We start from the raw sequence: 25395 nt of genomic DNA, 5'->3' as shown, positions 1-25395 counted from the left end.
CGGTGCAATGTTGTGTCTTATAATAACATTAATTAATTTACTAACATTTAATTCACAAAGTAAGGTCTTGGTTGTGTTTTGATAGATGTCACCATTATCATGGACAGAAAGCAGCAGTTGGGTTACTAAGGTCTTTGTAATGGATACAGTAAAACAATTGTTAAATCTGTATAGTAACCCAAGTTATACAGTGCATTCGGAAATTATTCACTTCACTTATTCCACATTTTTTGATTTAGGTTACAGACTTATTCTAAAATGGATTAAACAATTTTTTCCCCTCATCAATCTACACAATACCCCATAATGACAAAGAAAAAACAGGTTTAGACATTTTTGCAAATTTATAAAAAACATAAATACCTTATTTTACAGAAGTATTCAGACCCTTTGCTATGAGACTCGAAATTGAGCTCAGGTGCATCCTGTTTCCATTTTTCATCCTTGAGCTGTTTCTACAACTTGATTGGAGTCCCCCTGTGGTACATTCAATTGATAGGACATGAATTGTAAAAGGAACACACCTGTCTATATAAGGTCCCACGGTTGACAGTGCATGTCAGAGAAAAAACCAAGCCATGAGGTCGAAGTAACTGTCCGTAGAGCTCAGAGACAGGATTGTGTCGAGGCACAGCACTGGGGAAGTGTATCAAAAAACGTCTGCAGCATTGAAGGTCCCCAAGAACACAGTGGCCTCATCATTCTTAAATGGAAGAAGTTTGGAACCACCAAGACTCTTCCTAGAGGTGGTCGCCCGGCCAAACTGAGCAATCGGGAGAAGGGCCTTGGTCAGGGAGGTGACCAAGAACCCGATGGTCACTCTGACAGAGCTCTAGAGTTCCTCTATGGAGATGGGAGAAACTTCCAGGACAACCATCTCTGCAGCACTCCACCAATCAGGCCTTTATGGTAGAGTCGTCAGACGGAAGCCACTCCTCAGTATAGGCACATGACAGCCTGCTTGGAATTTGCCAAAGGGCACCTAAAGGACTCTCAGACCATGAGAAACAAGATTCCCTGGTCTGATGAAACCAAGATTGAACTCTTTGGCCTGAATGCCAAGCGTCACATTTGGAGGAAACCAGGTACCGCTCATCACCTGGCCAATCCCATTCCTACTGTGAAGCATGGTGGTGGCAGCATCATGCTGTGGGGATGTTTTTCAGTGGCAGGGACTGGGACACTAGTTAGGATTGAGGGAAAGATGAACAGAGCAAAGTACAGAGAGAGCCTTGATGAAAACCTGCACCAGAGCATCCAGGACCTCAGACTGGGGCGAAGGTTCACCTTCTAATAGGACAACGACCCTAAGCGCACAACCAAGACAACGCAGGAGTGGCTTTGGGACAAGTCTTTGAATATCCTTGAGTGGCCCAGCCAAAGCCCGGACTTGAACCCGATCGAACATCTCTGGAGACCTGAAAATAGCTGTGTCGCAACGCTCCCCATCCAACCTGACAGAGCTTGAGAGGATCTGCAGAGAAGAATGGGAGAAACTCCCCAAATACAGTTGTGCCAAGCTTGTAGCGTCATACCCAAGAAGACTCAAGGCTGTAATCGCTGTCAAAGGTGCTTCAACAAAGTACTGAGTAAAGGGTCTGAATACTTATGTAAATTTGATATTTCAGTTCTTTATTGGTAATGCATTTGCAAAAATGTCTTAAAATCTGTTTTTGCTTTGTCATTATGTTTGATAAGGGAATTCTTTAAATACATTTTTAGAATAAGGCTGTAACAAAATGTGGAAAAAGTCAAGGGGTCTGCATACTTTCCGAATGCACTGTAGTTAATTGTTTTTTAATATAACCAATATGCTTCCATATTAATTTAGAATCTATCCTCAAAAAAGTTTATGGATATTAATTAATAAATTAAATAAATCAATATGTCTTAAATTAATCCATTTGGGTGGTGCTTTAGGTATTTTCATTTTCCACACGAGGACAACGAGGTCTGGGCCACACATTTTTGGTCCACCTCTTGTCCAATCCAAGGTCATTGTTCCCCCACCATCAGACTGATGCAATTTTGCCTTTTCTAAGCGGCTGCTGGTTGTCAGTCAGGGCACTAAGGAGTGTGGCTCATGTCACAACATTAATTTGCACTATTTCGTCTGGTGTTGGCGACAGATCAAGCCGCTGCATCCTGTCATAAGGGAGAGAAAGTGTTTGAAATTCAACAGAGACGTAATAAGACCCCCTTCCCCACAAGGAAACACTGGTTGACCAGCCAATCTTACCATTTCCTTCTCCCAAACATTAGCACTCCAAACGCTGCAACCAGCAATGCAGTTACTATCACCCCACCTACACCTAGGATTTCCATTCAATGGGAACAAGAGAGAAACAAAACCATCAGGAGAAAGGACTCAGACTTACTTCCTGTTATACTCCTTCTCTCCCTCCCTGTAATCTGTTTGGTAGCCTACTCACCCGCATATATGGCTGTAGCAGAACTCTTCTCAGTGCTTCCACCTGAGAGTGAGAGAGAAAGAGAGACTGCATAAGTAAGTAAAAGTCTTGAGAGAGAGAGATTCACGAGTGTGGTAATAATGGTCAAAGAATGAAGCCAGGAAATGGTTGTAGTGAGTGTGTAGTTAGCATGCCCATGCCAGGAGAGATCAGTGGGAGTGAAGCCAGCTGGCAGAGGAACACAGGCAGTTTTCTCTAAAGACTAGCATCGTCTAGCACAGCGGTTCCAAAACGAGGGGTCGCGACCCTAAGTGGGGTCACCGGATATAAAAATGGGGTCACAGGAAAATGTTCAATGTGTGGGGAGGCACCAGCACAGAAGCTCACATCAATACCTTTGTCAGATAACACTGTTAAACAAATAATGTATGTGATTGCTAGCAATCAAGAGGAAACTGAGTGAACGACTCAAAAACTTCCCAGTTTATGCTCTCCAAATTAACGTTAGCTGTGAGGGCGGAGATGCCCATGCATTGACTTTTGTTCGCTATACATGTCGGACATAACGTTCTGTCTCACGATTCCCAAGCATGAAATGGCACAGGGGATGTTCAGTGTGCTGCGTGGCTATATTGACGAAAAACAGATTCCATGTGATCAAATGGTGGGCTTTGCACAGATGGGGCTCCATCTATGGTGGGAAGGTGGGCAGGCCTCTGCACCCTAGTTATGAATGTCTCCCTCTGCCATATTGACGAATTGTATGATACACCGAGAGCACCTGGCTGCAAAAGACCTGAGCACAGAACTCGGGAGATATACTGCAGCAGGTAACTTTGATTGTAAACTACATCAAACCACATCCACTGCGCGCACGCCTGTTCACAAAACTATGTGGAGATATGGGATCAGAGCATGACAACGTTCTATTTCACACCGAGGCTTGGTGGTTATGGAGGGGAGTATTGGAAAGATTTTTCACATTGATGGAGTAACTGTTGTCATTCATAATGGATGTAACAAAAACAGACTTGGTTGAATTTCTGTGTAATGAAAAGAAAATGTGTCTCCTTGCCTATGTAATAGACACATTTGGGAAACTGAACAAACTGAACACAAGCATGCTGGGTGGGGAAATAAAAAAACATTCTACAGATGACTGACCAAATCAGTGAATTCAGAGGAAAGACTTGTTATTGTAGAGTCTTTCAAAAGCCAACCATGTTTCTAACAGAAAACAGCATCAGTAAGGGAAAGGCCCCAAATAAAAAAGTAACATTGGCTGTTAATAACATTTAAATTACATTTAAATTACATTTTTTTCACATGGTTGGAGCCATGAGAATTTTCAGATATCAAAATGGGGTCGTGGGCCAAAGAGTTTTGGGAACCCCTGGTCTAGCATGAACAACAAAGAACAGTACACCAGAATGGACCATTACCCAACACAGATCCTTAAATAAATGCAACAAAAATATATCTGTACTATTCAATAGAGTGATATACTATGGGACAAGTCTCCTCACCGCCAACTGGATCCTCATTGGAGGCTGGGGTTCTGAAGACAGAAGTCACCGCACTGGACTTATCCACTGGCACTGATGTAAGGTCATCGATGATGGTGGTTGTCACTGTAACAGTAGTAATGACCTCTTGGTTCTCTGTGACAGGATCCAGGGTTAGGGGGCAAAGGTCAGAGCAACAGTTTTAACTGACCTGTCCAACCATACCTCTCATAGAAGCACATTGATCATTAACATACGGAGAGAAGAAAGGCAGCAATTGATGAAAATTGGGAGGGACATACGCAGTATTGGAGATAAAAGTGAACTGGGAGTGGTTGGTCTTGGGCTAATTCTCTCTGTGGGCACTGAGAGGTGCACTGTGGGAGATGGAGTTCTCTTGTGAGTTGTTGAAGCTGTTGGGGGAGAGAGGATAAAAGAGGTCAGTCATAAGAAATCAATACAGCCAGGGCAGGGACTTACAGCGCCTTCAGAGAGTATTCACACCCCTTGACTTTTTACACATTTTGTTGTGTTACAGCCTGAATTTAAAATTGATTGAATTTAAATTTGGTGTCACTGATCTACACACAACACCCCATAGTATCAAAGTGGAATTATGTTTTAGGAAATGTTTACAAGTGAATTTAAAATGAAAATCTGAAATGTTTTGAATGTTGCTTAGCCACATAAGTTGCATGGACTCACTCTGTGTGCAATAATAGCGTTTAAAAGGTCTAATGCAGCTGTGTTTAGCTTAATATCAAATAATTTCTGGGTAACAATTAAGTAACTTACTGTGAAATGGTTAAAAAGAAACCAAAATAGCAACAATTTTGCTAGGACTGTCTGGGAGTGGTCTGAGTCGGAGGGGGAAAGAAAATTTGCTGTTATTGGCAGAGGTTTGGAACTCTTTCTTATTGGTCTATTAACTAATTTACTGCATGGTGATGTCACCATGTAGGCCAAAACATCATCCCTCCAAAACTGTTTGAAATTTCAGACGGGCTTTTCAAACAGCTCATACACTAAAAGGGTATTGTCATCATTTTTACAGTATTATTCCAACCTAGCATGGAAATATACAGTACCAGTCAAAAGTTTGGACACACCTACTCATTCAAGGGTTTTTCTTTATTTTTACTGTTTTCTACATTGTAGAATAATAGTGAAGATATAAAAATGATGAAATAACACATGGAATCATGTAGTAACCAAAAAAGTGTTAAACAAATCAGAATATATTATATATTTGAGATTCTTCAAAGTAGTCACCCTTTGCCTTGATGACAGCTTTGCACACTCTTGGCATTATCTCAACCAGCTTCAGGAGGTAGTCACCTGGAATGTATTTCAATGAACAGGTGTGCCTTGTTAAAAGTTGATTTGTGGAATTTCTTTCCATCTTAATGCGTTTGAGCCAATCGGTTGTGTTGTGACAAAGTAGGGTTGGTATACAGACGATAGCCCTATTTGGTAAAAGACCAAGTCCATATTATGGCAAGAACAGCTCAAATAAGCAAAGAGAAATGACAGTCCATCATTACTTCAAGACATAAAGGTCAGTCAATGCAGAACATTTCAAAAACTTACAAAAAAAATTCAAGTGCAGTCGCAAAAACCATCAAGCGCTATGATGAAACTGGCTCTCATGAGGACCGCCACAGGAAAGGAAGACCCAGAGTTACCTCTGCTGCAGAGGATAAGTTCATTAGAGTTACCAGCCTCAGAAATTGCAGCCTAAATAAATGCTTCACAGAGGTCAAGTAACAGACACATCTCAACATCAACTGTTCAGAGTAGACCGTGAATAAGGCTGCAAAGAAACCACTACTAAAGGACACCAATAAGAATAAGAGACTTACTTGGGCCAAGAAACACGAGCAATGGACATTAGACCGGTGGAAATCAAATCAAATTTGAGATTTTTGGTTCCAACTGCCATGTCTTTGTGAGACGCAAAGTAGGTGATCTCTGCATGTGTGGTTCCCACCGTGAAGCATGGAGGAAGAGGTGTGATGGTGTGGGGGTGCTTGGCTGGTGACACTGTCAGTGATTTATTTAGAATTCAAGGCACACTTAACCAGCATGGCTACCACAGCATTCTGCAGCGATACACCATCCCATCCAGTTTGTGCTTAGTGGGACTTTCATTTTTTTTTTAACAGGACAATGGCCCAAAACATACATCCAGGCTGTGTAAGGGCTATTTGACCAAGAAGGAGAGTGATGGAGTGCTGCATGAGATGACTTGGCCTCCACAATCACCCGACCGCAACCCAATTGTGATGGTTCGGGATGAGTTGGACCACAGAGTGAAGGAAAAGCAGCCAACAAGTGCTCAGCATATGTGGGAACTCCTTCAAGACTTTTGCAAAAGCGTTCCAAGTGAAGCTCGTTGAGAGAATGCCAAGAGTGTGCAAAGCTGTCATCAAGGCAAACAGTGGCTACTTTGCAGAATCTCAAATATAAAATATATTTTGAATTGATTAACACTTTTTTGGTTACTACATGATTCCATATGTGTTATTTCATAGTTTTGATGTCTTCACTATTATTCTACAATGTAGAAAATAGTAAAAAATAAAGAAAAATCCTTGAATGAGTATGGGTGTCCAAACCTTTGACTGGTACTGTTAATATATTATCATTTTTCCCACTTAGACATTACAGAGTATGTTGTGTAGATTGTTGACAAAAAATGACAATTAAATCCATTTTAATTCCACTTTGTAACACAACAAAATGTGGAAAAAGTCAAAGGGTGTGAATACTTTCTGAAGGCACTGGAGGTCCCAGCCCAAGTCAAACAGACACCTGCACACAGTGTGGGGTTGGCCACAGAAACAGCCTAAATCACAGAGAGAATCACATCGTGTACTCAGACGGTTGATAACCACAGTCTGATCAATGTCAGTGGACTCTTTCCCTTAGGTCAGCGTTTCCCTAACCAAGGGGTGCACATTTTGGTTTTTCCCTAGCACTACACAGCTGATTCAAATAATCAACTAATCCTCATGTTTTGAATCAGCTGTGTAGTGCTAGGGCAAAAACCAAAACGTGTAACCCTTGGGCTCCCGAGGACCGAGTTTGGGAAACAATACCTTAGGTCCATTGGCAATGTATAGAATGTTCCATACAATGTATCTTTCCATAAACTGTGTCATACAGATCACGTACCCAAAAGGATAGGAGAGAAAGTGAAAGTAGTGGTGATGGATGACAAGAAGAGGAAAGAAGAGAGGATATTACTAATGTAGACTCAAGGGCGTTCGTCATGGTGATCTGTTATTTTTAGTCTATGGTATTAAAATAAATCTGCACCCACTCCCCTATGGTACTTTCCATTTTACTTTCAAACTTGTACTTATTTCTTTTTTAACTGCCTTATGTTCAAACCATAGAGTAACATTATGGAAACGTTGTACAGCTACTAAAGTGTATTTAGACGGTTTCACCCTACGTCTATGAGGTTAACAGAACACAAGTCCCATGCTAACGAATTGGCTAATTTCCCAGATATCAGAGATAATGATTCTCTCTCTCTCTCTCTCTGTCCCTCCCCAATTGGTAATTACAGTCCTGTTCCATCGCTGAAACTCCGTGCGGACTCGGGAGAGGCGAAGGTCGAGAGCCGTGTGTCCTCTGAAACACAACCCAGCCAAGCCGCACTGCTTCTTGACACATTGCCCGCTTAACCCGGAAGCCAGCCGCACCAATGTGTCGGAGGAAACACCATACACCTGGCGACCGTGCCAGCGTGCACTGCGCCACAGGAGTGGCTAGTGCGCGAAGGGACAGGAACATCCCTGCCGGCCAAACCCTCCCCTAACCCGGACGACGTTGGGCCAATTGTGTGCCGCCCCATGGGTCTCCCGGTCGGCTGCGACAGAGCCAGGATCTCTAGTGGCATAGCTAGCACTGCGATGTAGTGCCTTAGACAACTTCGCCACTCTGGAGGCTCTCTACTGACTATTTAACCCAGTGTTTAACCCAAAAGGCTCAGACTTTTCTGTTTCCCTCTATGTGGGCTGGCACCCATGTCTCCGGTGGACCTGCTCTGACTTGGAGCCAAGGCAAGGGCCTGGGTACTTTTCAGCTGTCATTTTATTTTTACATTTAACCTTTATTTAACTATGCAAGTCAGTTAAAAACAAAGTCTTTAGTGTCGAACTCCTGATGGAAACACTAGAGCTGGCATTAACATAAAACACTGGTGACACCCTGGTGTGGGAGTAAGTCTAGATGGAAAAGTACCAATAAGGAACTGAGAACAACTCTATAGAGTCTTTCACAGCCTGAAAACGAAACTAAAACTAGAGAGATGCTGGCTTTAATCTCACTGATCTCCCCTGACATGAAACTCACTACAACCATTTCCTGCCATCCCGCTTTGGCAATTATTAACAACATTCATGAATGTCTCTTTTTCTCTCTCTGGCAGACAGGCAGGCAGGCAGGCAGGCATGCATGCAGACAGGCAATACTCACGTTCTATCGTAGTTGGAATAGATGGGTAGGCTGGAATAAGCACGCGAGAATCAGCCAGAAAATACACACATTTGTTCCAAATATCTAGTCTCATACCTGCTCTTTATATGTAAATGATATGCATTACAGATGTAGTCTATAGTTATTGCATAATTGGAATACCTGATCTTATAGGTGTGGCTTGTCTGTCTTAATGTGTCATAGGTGGGTAGCGCGTCTACTTACGTATGCATATCAGTGTTGGGCCTTCCCACTGAAGAACCTGATCAATTCGTTTGCACCTGATGCGACTGGAGGTCCCCGCCATCCTCACATAGCCATCCACACACTGGTAGTGTACAAAGTAGTTTTCTTGATAATTATCCCACTTGTTCAGGGGCTTGGTGAGCTTCCACTGAGGCAGGGGTGGGCAGAAGTCTGAGGGGTGATGAGAAGGTGACTAAGTAAATAAGGTGTGTTCCCATAAAACTGGGGTGGAACCAAAGCCAAAAAAAATAATTGTGCTAGGACTGTCTGGGAGTGGTCTGAGTGGGGAGGAAAGGGCACCTAAGCAGTGCATGAACCACAATGTGGCTCAATCCACCAGATCGGAAGGACCTAATGGGAGGGATATGTAATCTGAAAATGAGCTGTTATTGGCAGAGAGGTTTCAAACTCTCTTTGTTATTGGTCAACTAATTTATACCATCTGGTGATGTCACCAGGCAAGCCAAAACTCCTAATCAGCACATTTTGCATGGATGAAGGCCCTGTGTAGACTGTATTTTCAACCAACAACTATTACATCACACATTATCACAAAAACAAAATCACACTTTTACAGTGTGAGTTTCTTCAGTTGTTGCATAATATAATAAATAATTCAGAAAGAAAATGCATTTTGACTGCACTGGGCCTTTAACAATGTTTGCCATTACTCATGGTCTCTCTGGAAGGTTAGTAGAAAACATAGCATGAGAGGAAAGATATGTTTGAGTAGTGTTTTAAGGACAATATAAGCAAGACGATGGGTGTGAATAGGGTTGCAAAGGGTCGGAAACTTTCCGGTAAATTTCTGGAAATCTTCCGCAAATTTTCCATGGGAAGTTAAGCCCGGGAATTTGGGGAATTTTGCTTAAATTCATCAAAAAAGTCAGCTTATAACAGTGAACCTTTTTTGTGGGATACACATAAGGCAATTCTAGGTCTTGTGGTATATTTTGGTTAAACTATTTTGGTTATACTATTCAATGGAATTGCAACCCTCAACATACACAGTGCATTCTTCCATCACATGTACAAGATCTTGCACACTAATGAGATGATATTGAGCCCACACTACTACACTGTCTGAGCCAAGGACTACGTGCTTTCTGGTAAGTTTTGATTACAATACTGGGTGGGGTGAATATATTTTCTATGACATACTGTCACGTTCTGACCTTAGTTCCTTTTTTATGTCTTTATTTTAGTTTGGTCAGGGCGTGAGTTGGGGTGGGCATTCTATGTTGCTTTTCTAAGTTTTGTTCTAGTCGTTATATTTCTATGTGTTTGGCCTAGTATGGTTCTCAATCAGAGGCAGGTGTCGATCGTTGTCTCTGATTGAGAATCATACTTAGGTAGCCTGTTTTCCCACTATGGTTTGTGGGTAGTTATTTTCTGTTTAGTGTTTTTGTTTGCACCTTTCAGAACTGTTTGTTTGTCGGTTTGTTGTTTTTGTTCAGTATTCATTCTTTATTAAATGATTATGAATACGTACCACGCTGCACATTGGTCCTCTTCTCCTTCCACCAACGACAACCGTTACACATACATGGTTTTTTGTTAACTAGTAAATAGTAGCCTACAGCAAAGTGTGTTCAAATAATTTCTAACTTGTTAATAACTTCTGCTAGTTATTTTTGCTACCATGTGGGTTTTAGCTTGCTTGATCCTGCTATCTGGAGTGTTAATTCACCTGTTTCCATACATGTTTCATTTTAAAATATGTATCTTACAACGAGTTGTTTAATCTGCTTAACTATTTATCTGTACATTGAATTGTATTTTTTATTTTATTTTTACTGATAAAATCATTTATATGTTTAAAGATAATGATTAAATAATTCTAGCCTGAAACCTAACTATTAGGGATTATAGTTTATGTAGATTGTATAAGGAATAATTAAAGTATTACACATAAGTATGTTAGAGAAATGTGTGTGTATGTGTGTATGTGTGTGCCTAAGAAAATACAGAGAACAATTAAACTGTGTTTGACCCGACCTGGCTAGAACTCTGAGAAACTTATGATAGGACAGGGAGTACTTCTCAAGGTTTCCCTAATCTCGGGGGAATGGAACTGTCGGCTGGGTAGTGATACACAGTGGTGAGAACTCTGGATACAACTCACCTACTGTTCGTGTGTATGTATGTGCGTAGGATATCTACTGTTTGTGTGGAAGTATGTGCGTAAGTAAGGAGCCAGATATAAAATGGATGTCTTTGTATAATGGACTTCAGAGTGCTCTCGTGAATAAACGTTTTGACTATTGTAAGCTGGGAAATCTGTCTGTTTCATTTATACCAGAACCTTACAAACTCTGGGTTGCAGACTGAGTGGATTAATTGAAGTTTATGAACATTGATAATGAAATTCTCATAACATTTACTCATTTTTTTCTAATCTTTACAGGAAAATGCCACGGGCACTATCTGATATGTGGAAACATTTCACTGTTGCTAATGTAGAAGGAAAAGCTGTGTACATTTGCAAATACTGTGCCAAATCATATCTGAAGAATGCAACAAAGATGCAGAATCATCTGGCCAAGTGCATAAAGTTCCCTCAGCGCTCACAACAAGCAACCTCTGACAAAAGTCCCTCTACTTCTATTCGAGGTGAAAATGATGAATCAGACACCTTATTCAATAGCAACAGCTCATGGTCCTCCTGGAATCATAAGTTATTTTGACTCAATGGAGGAACGTAGTCAGAGAAATGCTGATGAATGTCTTGCTCGAGCTGTGTACGCAACTGGTTCACCTCTGATGCTCACAGGCAATGTGTATTGGAAGAGATTTCTGAATGTTCTTCACCCAGCATACACCCCTCCAACCAGACATGCTTTATCTAGTAATTTGCTGGATACAGAGTTCAACAGAGTTCAAGTGAAGGTCAAGCAAATCATAGAGAAAGCAGACTGTATTGCAATCATCTCTGATGGGTGGCCGAATGTTTGTGGGCAAGGAATAATTAACTACATCATCTCCACCCCTCAACCAGTATTCTACAAGAGCACAGACACAAGGGACAACAGACACACCGGTCTCTACATTGCAGATGAGCTGAAGGCAGTCATCAATGACCTTGGACAACAGAAGGTATTTGCACTGCTGACAGACAATTCTGCGAACATGAAGGCTGCTTGGTCTAAAGTGGAGGAGTCCTACCCTCACATCACACCCACTGGCTGTGCTGCTCATGCATTGAATCTGCTCCTCAAGGACATCATGGCACTGAAAACAATGTATACACTCTACAAGAGAGCCAAGGAAATGGTTAGGTATGTGAAGGGTCATCAAGTTATAGCAGTAATCTCCCTCACCAAGCAAAGTGCTGGTGAGGGAAACTAAAACAAGAAGCTCCAGCGCTCAGGTCTGTTCAACACTGGTCCGACCAATCTGATTCCACGCTTCAAGACTGCTTCGATCACGTGGATTGGGATATGTTCCGCATTGCGTCCAACAACAACATTGAAGAATACGCTGATTCGGTGAGCGAGTTCATTAGAAAGTGCATCGGCGACGTAATACCCACAGCAACGATTAAAACATTCCCAAACCAGAAACCGTGGATTGATGGCAGCATTCGCGTGATACTGAAAGCGCGAACCACTCCTTTTAACCAGGGCAAGGTGACTGGAAACATGACCGAATACAAACAGTGTAGCTATTCCCTTCGCAAGGCAATCAAACAAGCTAAGTGCCAGTATAGAGACAAAGTAGAGTCGCAATTCAACAGCTCAGACACAAGAGGTATGTGGCAGGGTCTACAGTCAATCACGGATTACAAAAAGAAAACCAGCCCCGTCGCGGACCAGGATGTCTTGCTCCCAGACAGACTAAATAACTTTTTTGCTCGCTTTGAGGACAACACTGACACGGCCCGCTACCAAAACCTGCGGGCTCTCCTTCACTGCAGCCGAGGTGAGTAAAACATTTAAACGTGTTAACCCTCGCAAGGCTGCAGGCCCAGACGGCATTCCCAGCCGCGTCCTCAGAGCATGCGCAGACCAGCTGGCTGGTGTGTTTACGGACATCAATCAATCCTTATCCCAGTCTGCTGTTCCCACTTGCTTCAAGAGGGCCACCATTGTTCCTGTTCCCAAGAAAGCTAAGGTAACTGAGCTAAACGACTACCGCCCCGTAGCACTCACTTCCGTCATCATGAAGTGCTTTGAGAGACTAGTCAAGGACCATATCACCTCCACCCTACCTGACACCCTAGACCCACTCCAATTTGCTTACCGACCCAATAGGTCCACAGACGACGCAATCGCAACCACACTGCACACTGCCCTAACCCATCTGGACAAGAGGAATACCTATGTGAGAATGCTGTTCATCGACTACAGCTCAGCATTTAACACCACAGTACCCTCCAAACTCGTCATCAAGCTCGAGACCCTGGGTCTCGACCCCGCCCTGTGCAACTGGGTACTGGACTTCCTGACGGGCCGCCCCCAGGTGGTGAGGGTAGGTAACAACATCTCCACCCCGCTGATCCTCAACACTGGGGCCCCACAAGGGTGCGTTCTGAGCCCTCTCCTGTACTCCCTGTTCACCCACGACTGCGTGGCCATGCACGCCTCCAACTCAATCATCAAGTTTGCGGACGACACTACAGTGGTAGGCTTGATTACCAACAACGACGAGACGGCCTACAGGGAGGAGGTGAGGGCCCTCGGAGTGTGGTGTCAGGAAAATAACCTCACACTCAACGTCAACAAAACAAAGGAGATGATTGTGGACTTCAGGAAACAGCAGAGGGAGCACCCCCCTATCCACATCGACGGGACAGTAGTGGAGAGGGTAGTAAGTTTTAAGTTCCTCGGTGTACACATCACGGACAAACTGAATTGGTCCACCCACACAGACAGCGTTGTGAAGAAGGCGCAGTAGCGCCTCTTCAACCTCAGGAGGCTGAAGAAATTCGGCTTGTCACCAAAAGCACTCACAAACTTCTACAGATGCACAATCGAGAGCATCCTGTCGGGCTGTATCACCGCCTGGTACGGCAACTGCTCCGCCCACAACCGTAAGGCTCTCCAGAGGGTAGTGAGGTCTGCACAACGCATCACCGGGGGCAAACTACCTGCCCTCCATGACACCTACACCACCCGATGTCACTGGAAGGCCATAAAGATCATCAAGGACAACAACCACCCGAGCCACTGCCTGTTCACCCCGCTATCATCCAGAAGGCGAGGTCAGTACAGGTGCATCAAAGCAGGGACCGAGAGACTGAAAAACAGCTTCTATCTCAAGGCCATCAGACTGTTAAACAGTCACCACTAACATTTAGTGGCTGCTGCCAACATACTGACTCAACTCCAGCCACTTTAATAATGGGAATTGTTGGAAATTTATGTAAAAATGTACCACTAGCCACTTTAAACAATGCCACTTAATATAATGTTTACATACCCTACATTACTCATCTCATATGTATATGTATATACTGTACTCTATATCATCTACTGCATCTTGCCATCTTTATGTAATACATGTATCACTAGCCACTTTAAACTATGCCACTTTATGTTTATATACCCTACATTACTCATCTCATATGTATATACTGTACTCTATACCATCTACTGCATCTTGCCTATGCCGTTCTGTACCATCACTCATTCATATATCTTTATGTACATATTCTTTATCCCTTTACACTTGTGTGTATAAGGTAGTAGTTGTGGAATTGTTAGGTTAGATTACTCGTTGGTTATTACTGCATTGTCGGAACTAGAAGCACAAGCATTTCGCTACACTCGCATTAACATCTGCTAACCATGTGTATGTGACAAATAACATTTGATTTGATTTGAAGTGAGAAGAATAAGAGCACCACATTGAAGCTGCCCAGCAACACCCGAGAGAGTGGTAAGCAGCCTGAAACTCTTGAAACCTATAGCAGTAGCCATTGCACGGATTGAGGGAGACAATGCCATCCTGTCTGATATTCAGACTCTGCTTGCAGATGTAGAGAAGAAATCCGTACTGCCCTGCCCACTTCACTGTTGCTCCAAGCAGAGGAAACTGCAGTTCTGAAATACATCAAAAAGCGTGAAGACTTCTGCCTGAAACCCATACACGCCGCAGCGAATACGTTGGACCCCAAGTATGCTGGCAAGAGCATCCTGTCTGGTGCAGAGATCAACAAGGCCTATGGTGTCATCACTACCGTGTCTCGCCACCTTGGCTTGGATGAGGGCAAGGTTCTTGGCAGTCTGGCGATGTACACTTCCAAGCAAGGGCTTTGGGATGGAGATGCAATATGGCAGACGTGCCAACATATCTCATCAGCCACCTGGTGGAAGGGACTTTGTGGATCTGAGGCTCTTTCCCCTGTTGCCTCCATCATCCTCCAAATCCCACCGACGTCAGCCGCCTCAGAGCGCAACTGGTCCTGGTTTAGGAACACACACAGCACGTGAAAGGTTGACCAATACAAGGGTTGAAATATTGGTGACCACCCGGGCAAATTTTAGGCTTTTTGAGCCTGACAACGAGCCATCCTCAACAAGGTTGGAAAGTGACAGTGAAGATGAGGCCTCAGATGTTCACGAGGTGGACATTGAGGAGGTCATTGAAGAGGTCCAGGGAGAAGACAAGGGGAAGACAACCAAAGCTTTAGTTTCTCGACTATCATTTTACAGATGTATGTTGAAAAATATTTTGGGGAGATGCGATGGATCATTGGGCATCATTCAATATTCAGTGAAATCATCCCATGTGAAGAGTCAACTTATTTAATTAAAGTTTAATTCGTAATTAAATAGTTTTTGAAAATGTATATTGGAAGGATTTAATAATTTGCAATTATGTCTACTTATGATTGTCACGTCCGTCGTTAGAATGAGACCAAGGCGCAGCGTGGTATGCGTACATTCTCTTTTAATGAATGAATACCGAACAAACCAACAAAATTAACAAACGAAATGTGAAGCTATACAACTAGCGCTGACAGGCAACTAAACATAGACAAGATCCCACAAACACAAATGAGGAAATGGCTACCTAAATATGATCCCCAATCATAGACAACGATAAACGGCTGCCTCTGATTGGGAACCATATCAGGCCACCATAGAAATACAAAAACACCTAGATGACCAACCCAAGTCACTATCACGTCCCAACCAACACAGAGAAAAAACAGCTTACTATGGTCAGGGCGTGACAGTAAACCCCCCCCCCCTAAAGGTGCGGACTCCGACCGCAAAACCTGACTCAATAGGGGAGGGTCTGGGTGGGCATCTATGATGGATGACGCAGGGCGAAGGGAGCGGCTCCGGTGCGGGACGAAGTACCCACTCCGCTCGCAGATACGTCTTCCTCCATGGCGGCTCTGGTGCGGGGATCATCGCCGGAAGCTCCGAACCGTGGGTCGTCGTTGGAGGCACCGGACCGTGGATCGTCCCCGGAGGCTCCGGACTGAGAACCCCCGCTGAAGGCTCTGGACTGCAGATCGTCGCTGGAGGCTCTGGACCGCCGACCGTCGCTGGAGGCTTTGTCGCTGGAGGCACCGGACCGTGGATCATCGCCGGAGGCTCTGAACTGGGAACCACCACTGGAGGCTCCGGACTGCAGATCGTCACCGGAGGCTCCGGACCGGGAACCCCCGCTGGAGGCTCCGGACCGCTGACCATCTCAGGAGGTTCCGGACCGTAGACCGTCTCAGGAGGTTCCGGACCGTGGACCGTCTCAGGAGGTTCCGGACCGTGGCCCGTCGTTGGAGGTTCCGGACTGTGAAACGTCGCCGGAAGCTCTGGACCGGGAACTGTCGCCAGAAGCTCTGGACCGGGAACTGTCACCGGAAGCTCTGGACTGGGAACTGTCGCCGGAAGCTCTGGACTGTGGAGGCGCACTGGAGGCCTGATGCGTGGGACCGGCACAGGTGGCACCGGGCTGATGACATGCACCTCAGGGCGAGTGCGGGGAAGAGGCACAGGACGTACTGGACTGTGGATGCGCACCGGAGACCTGATTTGTGGGACCGGTACAGGTGGCACCGGGCTGATGACACGCACCTCAGCACGCCTGCTCTGCAGCGCTCTCAATGCTAGCACCTCTCTCCGGAATCTTGCGTCGAGCTCCTCACCCAACTCCCTGACTGGCTCTGGTTCGAATTTTTTTAAATTGGGGTTTCTGTGGCCTTCCTCCCCGACGTCATTGCTGTCCTCTCATGCTCCTAGGCGACTCCCGCCAAGGAAGGCGATCCTGTCCTGCCAGGATTTCCTCCCAAGTCCAGGATCCCTTCCCATCCAGGATCTCTTCCCAAGTCCAGGATACTTCCTCCTCCTGGGCACGCTGCTTGGTCCTTTGTTGGTGGGATCTTCTGTCACGTCCGTCGTTAGAATGAGACCAAGGCGCAGCGTGGTATGCGTACATTCTCTTTTAATGAATGAATACCGAACAAACCAACAAAATTAACAAACGAAACGTGACGCTATACAACTAGCGCTGACAGGCAACTAAACATAGACAAGATCCCACAAACCCAAATGAGGAAATGGCTACCTAAATATGATCCTCAATCATAGACAACGATAAACGGCTGCCTCTGATTGCGAACAATATCAGGCCACCATAGAAATACAAAAACACCTAGATGACCCACCCAAGTCACTATCACGCCCCAACCAACACAGAGAAAAAACAGCTATGGTCAGGGTGTGACAATGATAAGGTAAAAGGTTTATGTTTCTGTCTCCATATATGGTAAATATATCCAATGCAAAAAACATCTACATTTAAATGAATAATATTAATTTGCATATATTTCCATTAATTCCCATATATTCCTGTTAATTCCCATATATTCCCGTTAATTCCCACGAAAAGTTTCCATCTCTAAATTAGGGTTGGGCAATATGGCAAAAATAGTATATCACGGTATTTTTTTTTTTTTTTTACGGTATGACGATATTTTATGTTTTCTAATAATAAAAGTTCAAAATTTGCTTTATGAGTAGTGTGTCAACACATACATTCTAAGTGATTTCAATGGGTCTTTCTCCATTCTGATTTTTTTATACTGTTCAATTCAACTTCAACCAAAAAAAAGTCATAATTTTCATCAATTTCTGCATTTGAGATCATTTCTACTCTGCCACTGTGGGAGTAAATGGTACATATAGGGACAGATATAAATTTGTACATCAGACCACAGGAGGAGAAGGCGACACATAGGCACATAGGACAGCTGGACACACTAATGTTAGAGGGACACATAGTCTGCTGATCCTAATAAGGGCAAACATACCAAAGAGCACACTAAGCTAAACATAAGTACGAAGGCCAAAGACATAGGCCCATAGGATAGATGGACATATATTATTTTTAGGACAAGAAGGGGTCCTGCCACCATTATAACCTAACTGAAAGCAGATATGGGCGTTATTGGGCGTGAACAAGCAGGAAGCTTAAACTAAAAGATAATGGTGGCAGATGGACTAAGGGAAGGAACTTCATTTGCATGTGGGATGGACTCATTTGATGTATGTGTATAAGAACAGAGCCAGTGCTTATGGAAGTTGGTATTTTCCGCGGACTGACACGGCTTCTGATATTTTGTATTAAAAGCCTATATTGAATTCACAAGTTCTTGTAAGTGTTATATTTGTAATACGATTTTCCACGACACCACGTAGGGCTACACAATATGGGCAAGCAATCTGGGCCTCATTTTTAACCAAATGTTGCAATTTAGAGCAAAACACTTGGGTTAACTGTTGGAATAATGGAAATAGAATGTTTATTATAATTATTTAGTTACAATATAATAGTGGGCACTTTGAATACAGTGTTGTTTGACATGACAACGAATGAAAATGCCAGGGAGGAGTTGTGTCAGGGTAGGATCTAAAGTGTTTATATGCCTTTTCCAGGGGACCCTATAATCTTTGGCTACATTGAATGTTTTCTCTTAGCTACTTCATGTAGCTAACACATTCTTGCTTTGTGTTTACCTATTTAATTTAGAAGATACTGTTGCACAAACAACATGCTGATATAGGTCTACACCATCACTGGTATTCTCAGGCTGTATAGCTAATTACGCTTGCTCTTACTCAGTGCATTTATTAGCTAGATAGCTAGCGATTAGCATTAGCGTCTAACAATCAGCGGCTAACAAGATTTAGGAACAACTAGATAAGAAAATACAAACGAGCTGTTTGCAGATGTAAGAAACACAAGCTAATAGTGTAATTATAGAATGCTAGTAGATTTATATTAAGAAGCAAAGGGACAACTGCATCGTTGTCATCAACATTGTTGCATGTGCTGCATAGACCATGCAGACTGAATGCAAGTGTCTCGTGGTTGAGGAAAAACAAATGCGCTCCTTGAGTGACACAAGCTGGGTATACTAGGTCTGTGTGGAAAGCGCATGAAGAGAGTGATGACTCAAGTAGCGAAGTAAACTATAAAAATGGGTGTTACACATTGCGTATTACATTTAACAAACCAAACATTCAAATACCGTTATAGAAGGTAAAGTAAAAACCCAAACCGGTCCGTGCATCAATATCGCAAAAACGGTATACAGCCCTGCCCTACTCTGAATATTCCACAAAATGTGCAACCCTGGGTGCCAAAATGTTTAACTATTACATTCCAGAGAGCCTTTAAAAGAGCCTTCATTGGGTTGGCCCACAGATGTGGCAGGTTCCTGTCATGTCAAATAGTGTCCACTGCCAAATTGTGTTCAACCCCTGTTTCACAATGGGCTAAAACAGGGTCACACATGGTGTTTTTTGGTAATCTTAGAAATCTTCATGGTATCAAAAGTATACACCTCACACACATATGGTTATTGGCGCAAATTGAAGAAGACACCTGTACCATGTCAGATATTGAGTTGAAATGCAGTCTGAGTTTACATCCCAATATTACACTAATATACAACACAGAAGCTCAAAACATAAAACACCCTAGTTTGTTTTTGAGGTGTGCATGAAGAGTACTATTCAAAGATGCTCTGTTGGTCAATATTTCCCTTCGGTGAATCCCTATCATCTTGTCAACAAGCAGATATATTTTACCAATCTGTCTGTATAGGCTTTTATTCATAACAAGTCCCAGGCATCAAATCTTCTGTTTCTGGAGTATGAAGCCTCTTAATGTACAAGTATACACCCTAATCTGTCACAGGGCCTTACCCCCAAACCACTCCTTAATGCTGTGTGCCAAGCAGAGAGGAATCAGGTCCCATTTATAGTCTTTGGTAGGACACACCCGGGGATTGAACTCCCAACCTTCCAATCTCAGGTTGGGAGGCTGCTGAGGTTGTTTTACATTTCAAAAATCTCTCCAAAATGTATTTAAAAATATATACATTTCTATCAATTTCTATAAAATTATTTTTTATGGCCAAAATGACACTCTTTGATTATAGACAATAACTTTTTCTTGTTTTCATGAGTGTTTGAGTTTAGGTCCATAACTGGCCTCTGTCTGCTTAGACTGCTTTCAGGGTAAGGTAACATGGTTTCTTTCAGCATTTCTCAAACAGGGACCGGTGATTAGGCCCTCTTCCTCTGGGGACCATTTGGGTAAAGAATAATTGCCCATTGCTTTTTTAAATTAAAAACACACATTTTTCTTTACTAACACATAGGCTATGATTGATTTAAGATAGCTTGATTGTCCATGTTATTACTATTTCATTCTCTATTTTAGGACACCTGGTAGTATCTGAAACAAATGTGTAAAAACTATTTGATGAAACTGCACTAAATAACACACAAACACATTGAGTGTACAAAACATTGAGTTGCACCCCCTTTTGCCCTCAGAACAGCCTGAATTAGTAGGGGCATGAAATCTACAAGGTTTCGAAAGCGTTCCACAGGGAAGCCGGCCCATGTTGAATGCTTCCCACAGTTGAGTCAAGTTGGCTGGATGCCCTTTGGGTGGAGGACCGTTTTTGATACACACGGGAAACTGTTGAGTGTGAAAAACCCAGCAGCGTTGTAGTTATTGACACACTAAAACCGGTGCACCTGGCACCTACTACCATACCCTGTCCAAAGGCACTTAAATATTTTGTCTTGCCCATTCATCCTCTGAATGGCACACATACACAATCCATGTCTCAGTAGACTCTAGGCTTAAAAATCCGTATTTAACCTGTCTCCTCCCCTTCATCTACACTGATTGAAGTGGATTTAACAAGTGACATCAATAAAGGATCATAGCTTTCACCTGGATTCACCTGGTCAGTCTATGTCACGGTTCCATGTAGAACCCTTTCGCCAGAGGGTTCTACATGGAACCAAAAGGTGTTCTACCTGGAACCAAAAAGGGTTCTCCTATGGGGACAGCCGAATAACCCTTTTTTCAAAGCGTGTATGAGAGAATGATAGTTCTACCTGGAACCAAAAGGGTCCTACCTGGAACCAAAAAGGGTTATTTTAGGTTCTAGATAACACCTTTTAAGAGTGTTGTTCAATCTATGCGGATGGCAGCCCCCAACAGGTGAGTAGCATCCTCAACAACACACACAGACACACCAAATAACCATTCATGAATAAATAACAGAAAGAAAAAAACATATGCTTATTATTCAGTGTGAAATAAATGAATAAATAGTAAGTAAGGGATAAAACACAGACGTTCTGTAACATTACCTTGGAATTATACAACGAGTGGGTCTAATCCTGTATGCCAATTGGTTAAAACCGCATTCTAGCCGGTGTCTATTCCACAAGTTACCACCTACTAAATCTATGACATTGAAATGCGTATTTACTCTGTTCCATCTGACTGCGCAATCCACTGTCTCATCAGCCCAGCCAGGTAATGCATACTGAACAAAAATATAAACGCAACATGTAAAGTGTCCCATGTTTCATGAGCTGAAATAAAAGATCCCAGAAATATTTCATACACACAAAAAGCTTATTTCTCTCAAATATTGTGCACAAATTTGTTTACATCCCTGTTAGTGATAATTTCTCCTTTGCCAAAATAATCCATCCACCTGACAGGTGTGGCACATCAAAAAGCTGATAAAACAGCATGATCATTTATTTCAAAGGTGCACCTTGTTGGGACAATAAAAGGCCACTCTAAAATGTGCAGTTTTGTCATACAACACAATGCCAGCTATTTTTTGAGGGAGCGTGCAATTGGCACGCTGACTGCTGGAATGTCCACCAGAGCTGTTGCCAGATAATTGAATATTAGTTTCTCTACCATTAGCCACCTCCATCCTCGTTTTAGAAAATTTGGCAGTATGTCCAAACAGCCTCACAACTGCAGGACAAGTGTAATCATGCTAGCCCCTCTTACATCCAGCTTCTTCACATGTGGGATGATCTGAGGCCGCTATTGTTGTTCAGTATTTACACTAGATCTACACTGTAAAAAGCATCTAGACATTATCTCCCATTTCTTTAAGACTAGCATTTGGTTAAATGTTATTTCTAACAGTAAATGTGTGCTTATAGTATTGTTTTATTTGGTAACTGTGGTATAAACGGCGTAAACAAACGCAAAATACTACAAGTTGCCGTTATTCTGACTGAAGAGCCGGGGCGTGACTTTGTAGCTGTAGCTAGCAGTAAGCAAGGGATACGAACGTTGCCGCTGAGCATGGCAAACGAACATAAAGAACGAACGACTGGGTCGCTTATTTAGCTAGATAAATAGTTTGCTGATAGCAAACCTGCTTATATGACAACTGAATAAAAAAAAATATCAGTTTCTGAAAACAGCTGGTCAAACTAGAAACATGGGATGATAAATATCGAACTAGCAACCAAAATATAAGAAAGTGTGAATTCGCTTAAAAAATAAAAATCAAAGGAAGAAAAAATTCCACAGGTAAATGTTTTATTTGGCAACTGTGCTATAAGCGGGATAAACAACGCCGTTCTGTAAAATACCTTGTAAAAATGAACTCTGCAAAGGGACGACGTTCATCTCTTACTATACATAATTGTAACAGACAAAATGTACTGACCTCGCCTTACAATATTGAGTCGACACACTTTGATGATAAAAAGGAGGGAAAGGAGACGCAGCCGCATGACACTGGAGCCTGCTATTCCAATGTTTAAATAAAGGAGTCTCTGTAAAGTCTCTTTGATAATGAACTGAGCCACAGGAAAATAATATGCATCTCCTAACTTTTGAAGTGGTATGTGATAACGCCGCAAACCTTTCATCCAAATGTGTAGCTGCCACTTTGGCACTTTCACTTTCATTCTCAATCATTCAGGTCTACTGCTGCAACCTGGACTCAGGGGTAGAAATAACATAGTAAATGTAAATCTTCATTATTAAAATTAGTATGATAGTTGTGCATGATGGGATTTCAACACACAACCTTTGGATTGCTAGACGTGTTGGTTGGATTCCAATATACAATCATTGATTCCAATTGTAAGACTATGTCATAGATTTTTATAACTAAACCAAGATAGACTACAGCCTGCCGTTTCCGATGTGAACAAATTAGTCATAGTGGGCAGAACAAGCAAGGAGGAGGGCAGAGCCAAGCACGAGCTAGCGAGATCCTATTTGCGCGTTCTAGCATGTATTTGCGTATATCCGTTAGGGAACGCCTACTCTGTGAAGTGCGCCTGTGCAATAACTCAATTCGCCCTTGCACTCCTTCTAAACAACGGCATTTTTTTAGACTTTGGCAAAGGGTAAAATCTACTAAACTTAATCTATTCTGTTAGTAACAGAATATAGTTTTGGGAACAGAAAACTATATTGAAATCAAATATTTAATCGGTGCTAAAATGTGCATAATATCAGACAAAATCCATCTCGCTCCATCTTCTCCTACTGTCGGCCACTGGCCTTCTTTCCATCACCATATTTGGTAGTGAGCGGAAACGCTAACCGGATGCTTTACATTTATACATTCGGATAAATATCTGGCTCATTCTTCTATGTGACTATTTGATATCGTTTGAGGTCCGCACACGGTCAACGCTTGTATAAAAGTTGTCATCTGGCTCTATCTAGTGGTCGTTTGATTTTTGTTTATTTTAGATTTTTGTTTTCCAGTTGTTGTTATCCGAACGCTAGGTGGAGACAATCAATCAATCAAGTTTATTTTATATAGCCCTTCGTACATCAGCTAATATCTCGAAGTGCTGTACAGAAACCCAGCCTAAAACCCCAAACAGCTAGTAATGCAGGTGTAGAAGCACGGTGGCTAGGAAAAACTCCCTAGAAAGGCCAAAACCTAGGAAGAAACCTAGAGAGGAACCAGGCTACGAGGGGTGGCCAGTCCTCTTCTGGCTGTGCCGGGTAGAGATTATAACAGAACTATGCCAAGATGTTCAAAAATGTTCATAAGTGACAAGCATGGTCAAATAATAATCATGAATCATTTTCAGTTGGCTTTTCATAGCCGATCATTAAGAGTTGAAAAACAACAGGTCTGGGACAGGTGGCGGTTCCATAACCGCAGGCAGAACAGTTGAAACTGGAATAGCAGCAAGGCCAGGCGGACTGGGGACAGCAAGGAGTCACCACGCCCGGTAGTCCCGACGTATGGTCCTAGGGCTCAGGTCCTCCGAGAGAAAGAAAGAGAGAAGGAGAAAATTAGAGAGAGCCAAGATTTTCAAAATGTTCATAAATGACAAGCATGGTCAAATAATAATCAGGAATAAATCTCAGTTGGCTTTTCATAGCTGATCATTAAGAGTTGAAAACAGCAGGTCTGGGACAGGTAGGGGTTCTGTAACCGCAGGCAGAACAGTTGAAACTGGAATAGCAGCAAGGCCAGGCGGACTGGGGACAGCAAGGAGTCATCATGCCCGGTAGTCCTGACGTATGGTCCTAGGGCTCAGGTTCTCAGAGAGAGAGAAAGAAAGAGAGAACGAGAGAATTAGAGAGAGCATACTTAAATTCACACAGGACACTGGATAAGACAGGAGAAGTACTCCAGGTATAACCAACTGACCCTAGCCCCCCGACACATAAACTACTGCAGCATAAATACTGGAGGCTGAGACAGGAGCGGTCAGGAGACACTGTGGCCCCATCCGAAGATACCCCCGGACAGGGCCAAACAGGAAGGATATAACCCCACCCACTTTGCCAAAGCACAGCCCCCGCACCACTAGAGGGATATCTTCAACCACCAACTTACAATCCTGAGACAAGGCCGAGTATAGCCCACAAAGATCTCCACCACAGCACAAACCAAGGGGGGGCGCCAACCCAGGCAGGAAGATCACGTCAGTAACTCAACCCACTCAAGTGACGCACCCCTCCTAGGGACGGCATGAAAGAGCACCAGTAAGCCAGTGACTCAGCCCCTGTAATAGGGTTAGAGGCAGAGAATCCCAGTGGAGAGAGGGGAACCGGCCAGGCAGAGACAGCAAGGGCGGTTCGTTGCTCCAGAGCCTTTCCGTTCACCTTCACACTCCTGGGCCAGACTACACTCAATCATATGACCTACTGAAGAGATAAGTCTTCAGTAAAGACTTAAAGGTTGAGACCGAGTCTGCGTCTCTCACATGGGTAGGCAGACTGTTCCATAAAAATGGAGATCTATAGGAGAAAGCCCTGCCTCCCGCTGTTTGCTTAGAAATTCTAGGGACAATTAGGAGGCCTGCGTCTTGTGACCGTAGCGTACGTATTGGTATGTACGGCAGGACCAACTCGGAAAGATAGGTAGGAGCAAGCCCATGTAACGCTTTATAGGTTAACAGTAAAACCGAGACAAGATAGTGTTTGATGAGACCACAGGGCCTCACTTACACCCTAGG

At 43.2% G+C, this 25395-nt stretch overlaps 1 protein-coding gene across 2 annotated transcripts; it reads right to left on the bottom strand.

The window, feature by feature from the left end:
- Nucleotides 1-1704: 1704 nt before the first annotated feature.
- Nucleotides 1705-22833, bottom strand: LOC120032131. Of its 2 annotated transcripts, XM_038978083.1 has the most exons (8): nt 22623-22833; nt 8630-8821; nt 8405-8434; nt 4219-4329; nt 3938-4072; nt 2433-2474; nt 2240-2312; nt 1705-2145 (listed from the first exon to the last, which is right to left on the bottom strand). In XM_038978083.1, the coding sequence occupies exons 1-8, from the start codon at nt 22825-22827 to the stop codon at nt 2082-2084; spliced, it is 852 nt and encodes a 283-aa protein (XP_038834011.1). In that variant the 5' UTR covers nt 22828-22833; the 3' UTR covers nt 1705-2081. The 2 variants fall into 2 exon arrangements, with proteins under 2 accessions (XP_038834011.1, XP_038834012.1); XM_038978084.1 differs by lacking the exon at nt 8405-8434.
- Between the last annotated feature and the right edge of the window lie 2562 nt (nt 22834-25395).

This window comes from Salvelinus namaycush, chromosome 38 (genome assembly GCF_016432855.1).
Source record: "Salvelinus namaycush isolate Seneca chromosome 38, SaNama_1.0, whole genome shotgun sequence".
Lineage (NCBI taxonomy): Eukaryota > Metazoa > Chordata > Actinopteri > Salmoniformes > Salmonidae > Salvelinus > Salvelinus namaycush.
The sequence above is the reverse complement of the archived record's forward strand: the minus strand, read 5'-3'. Positions and strand labels throughout refer to the sequence as shown.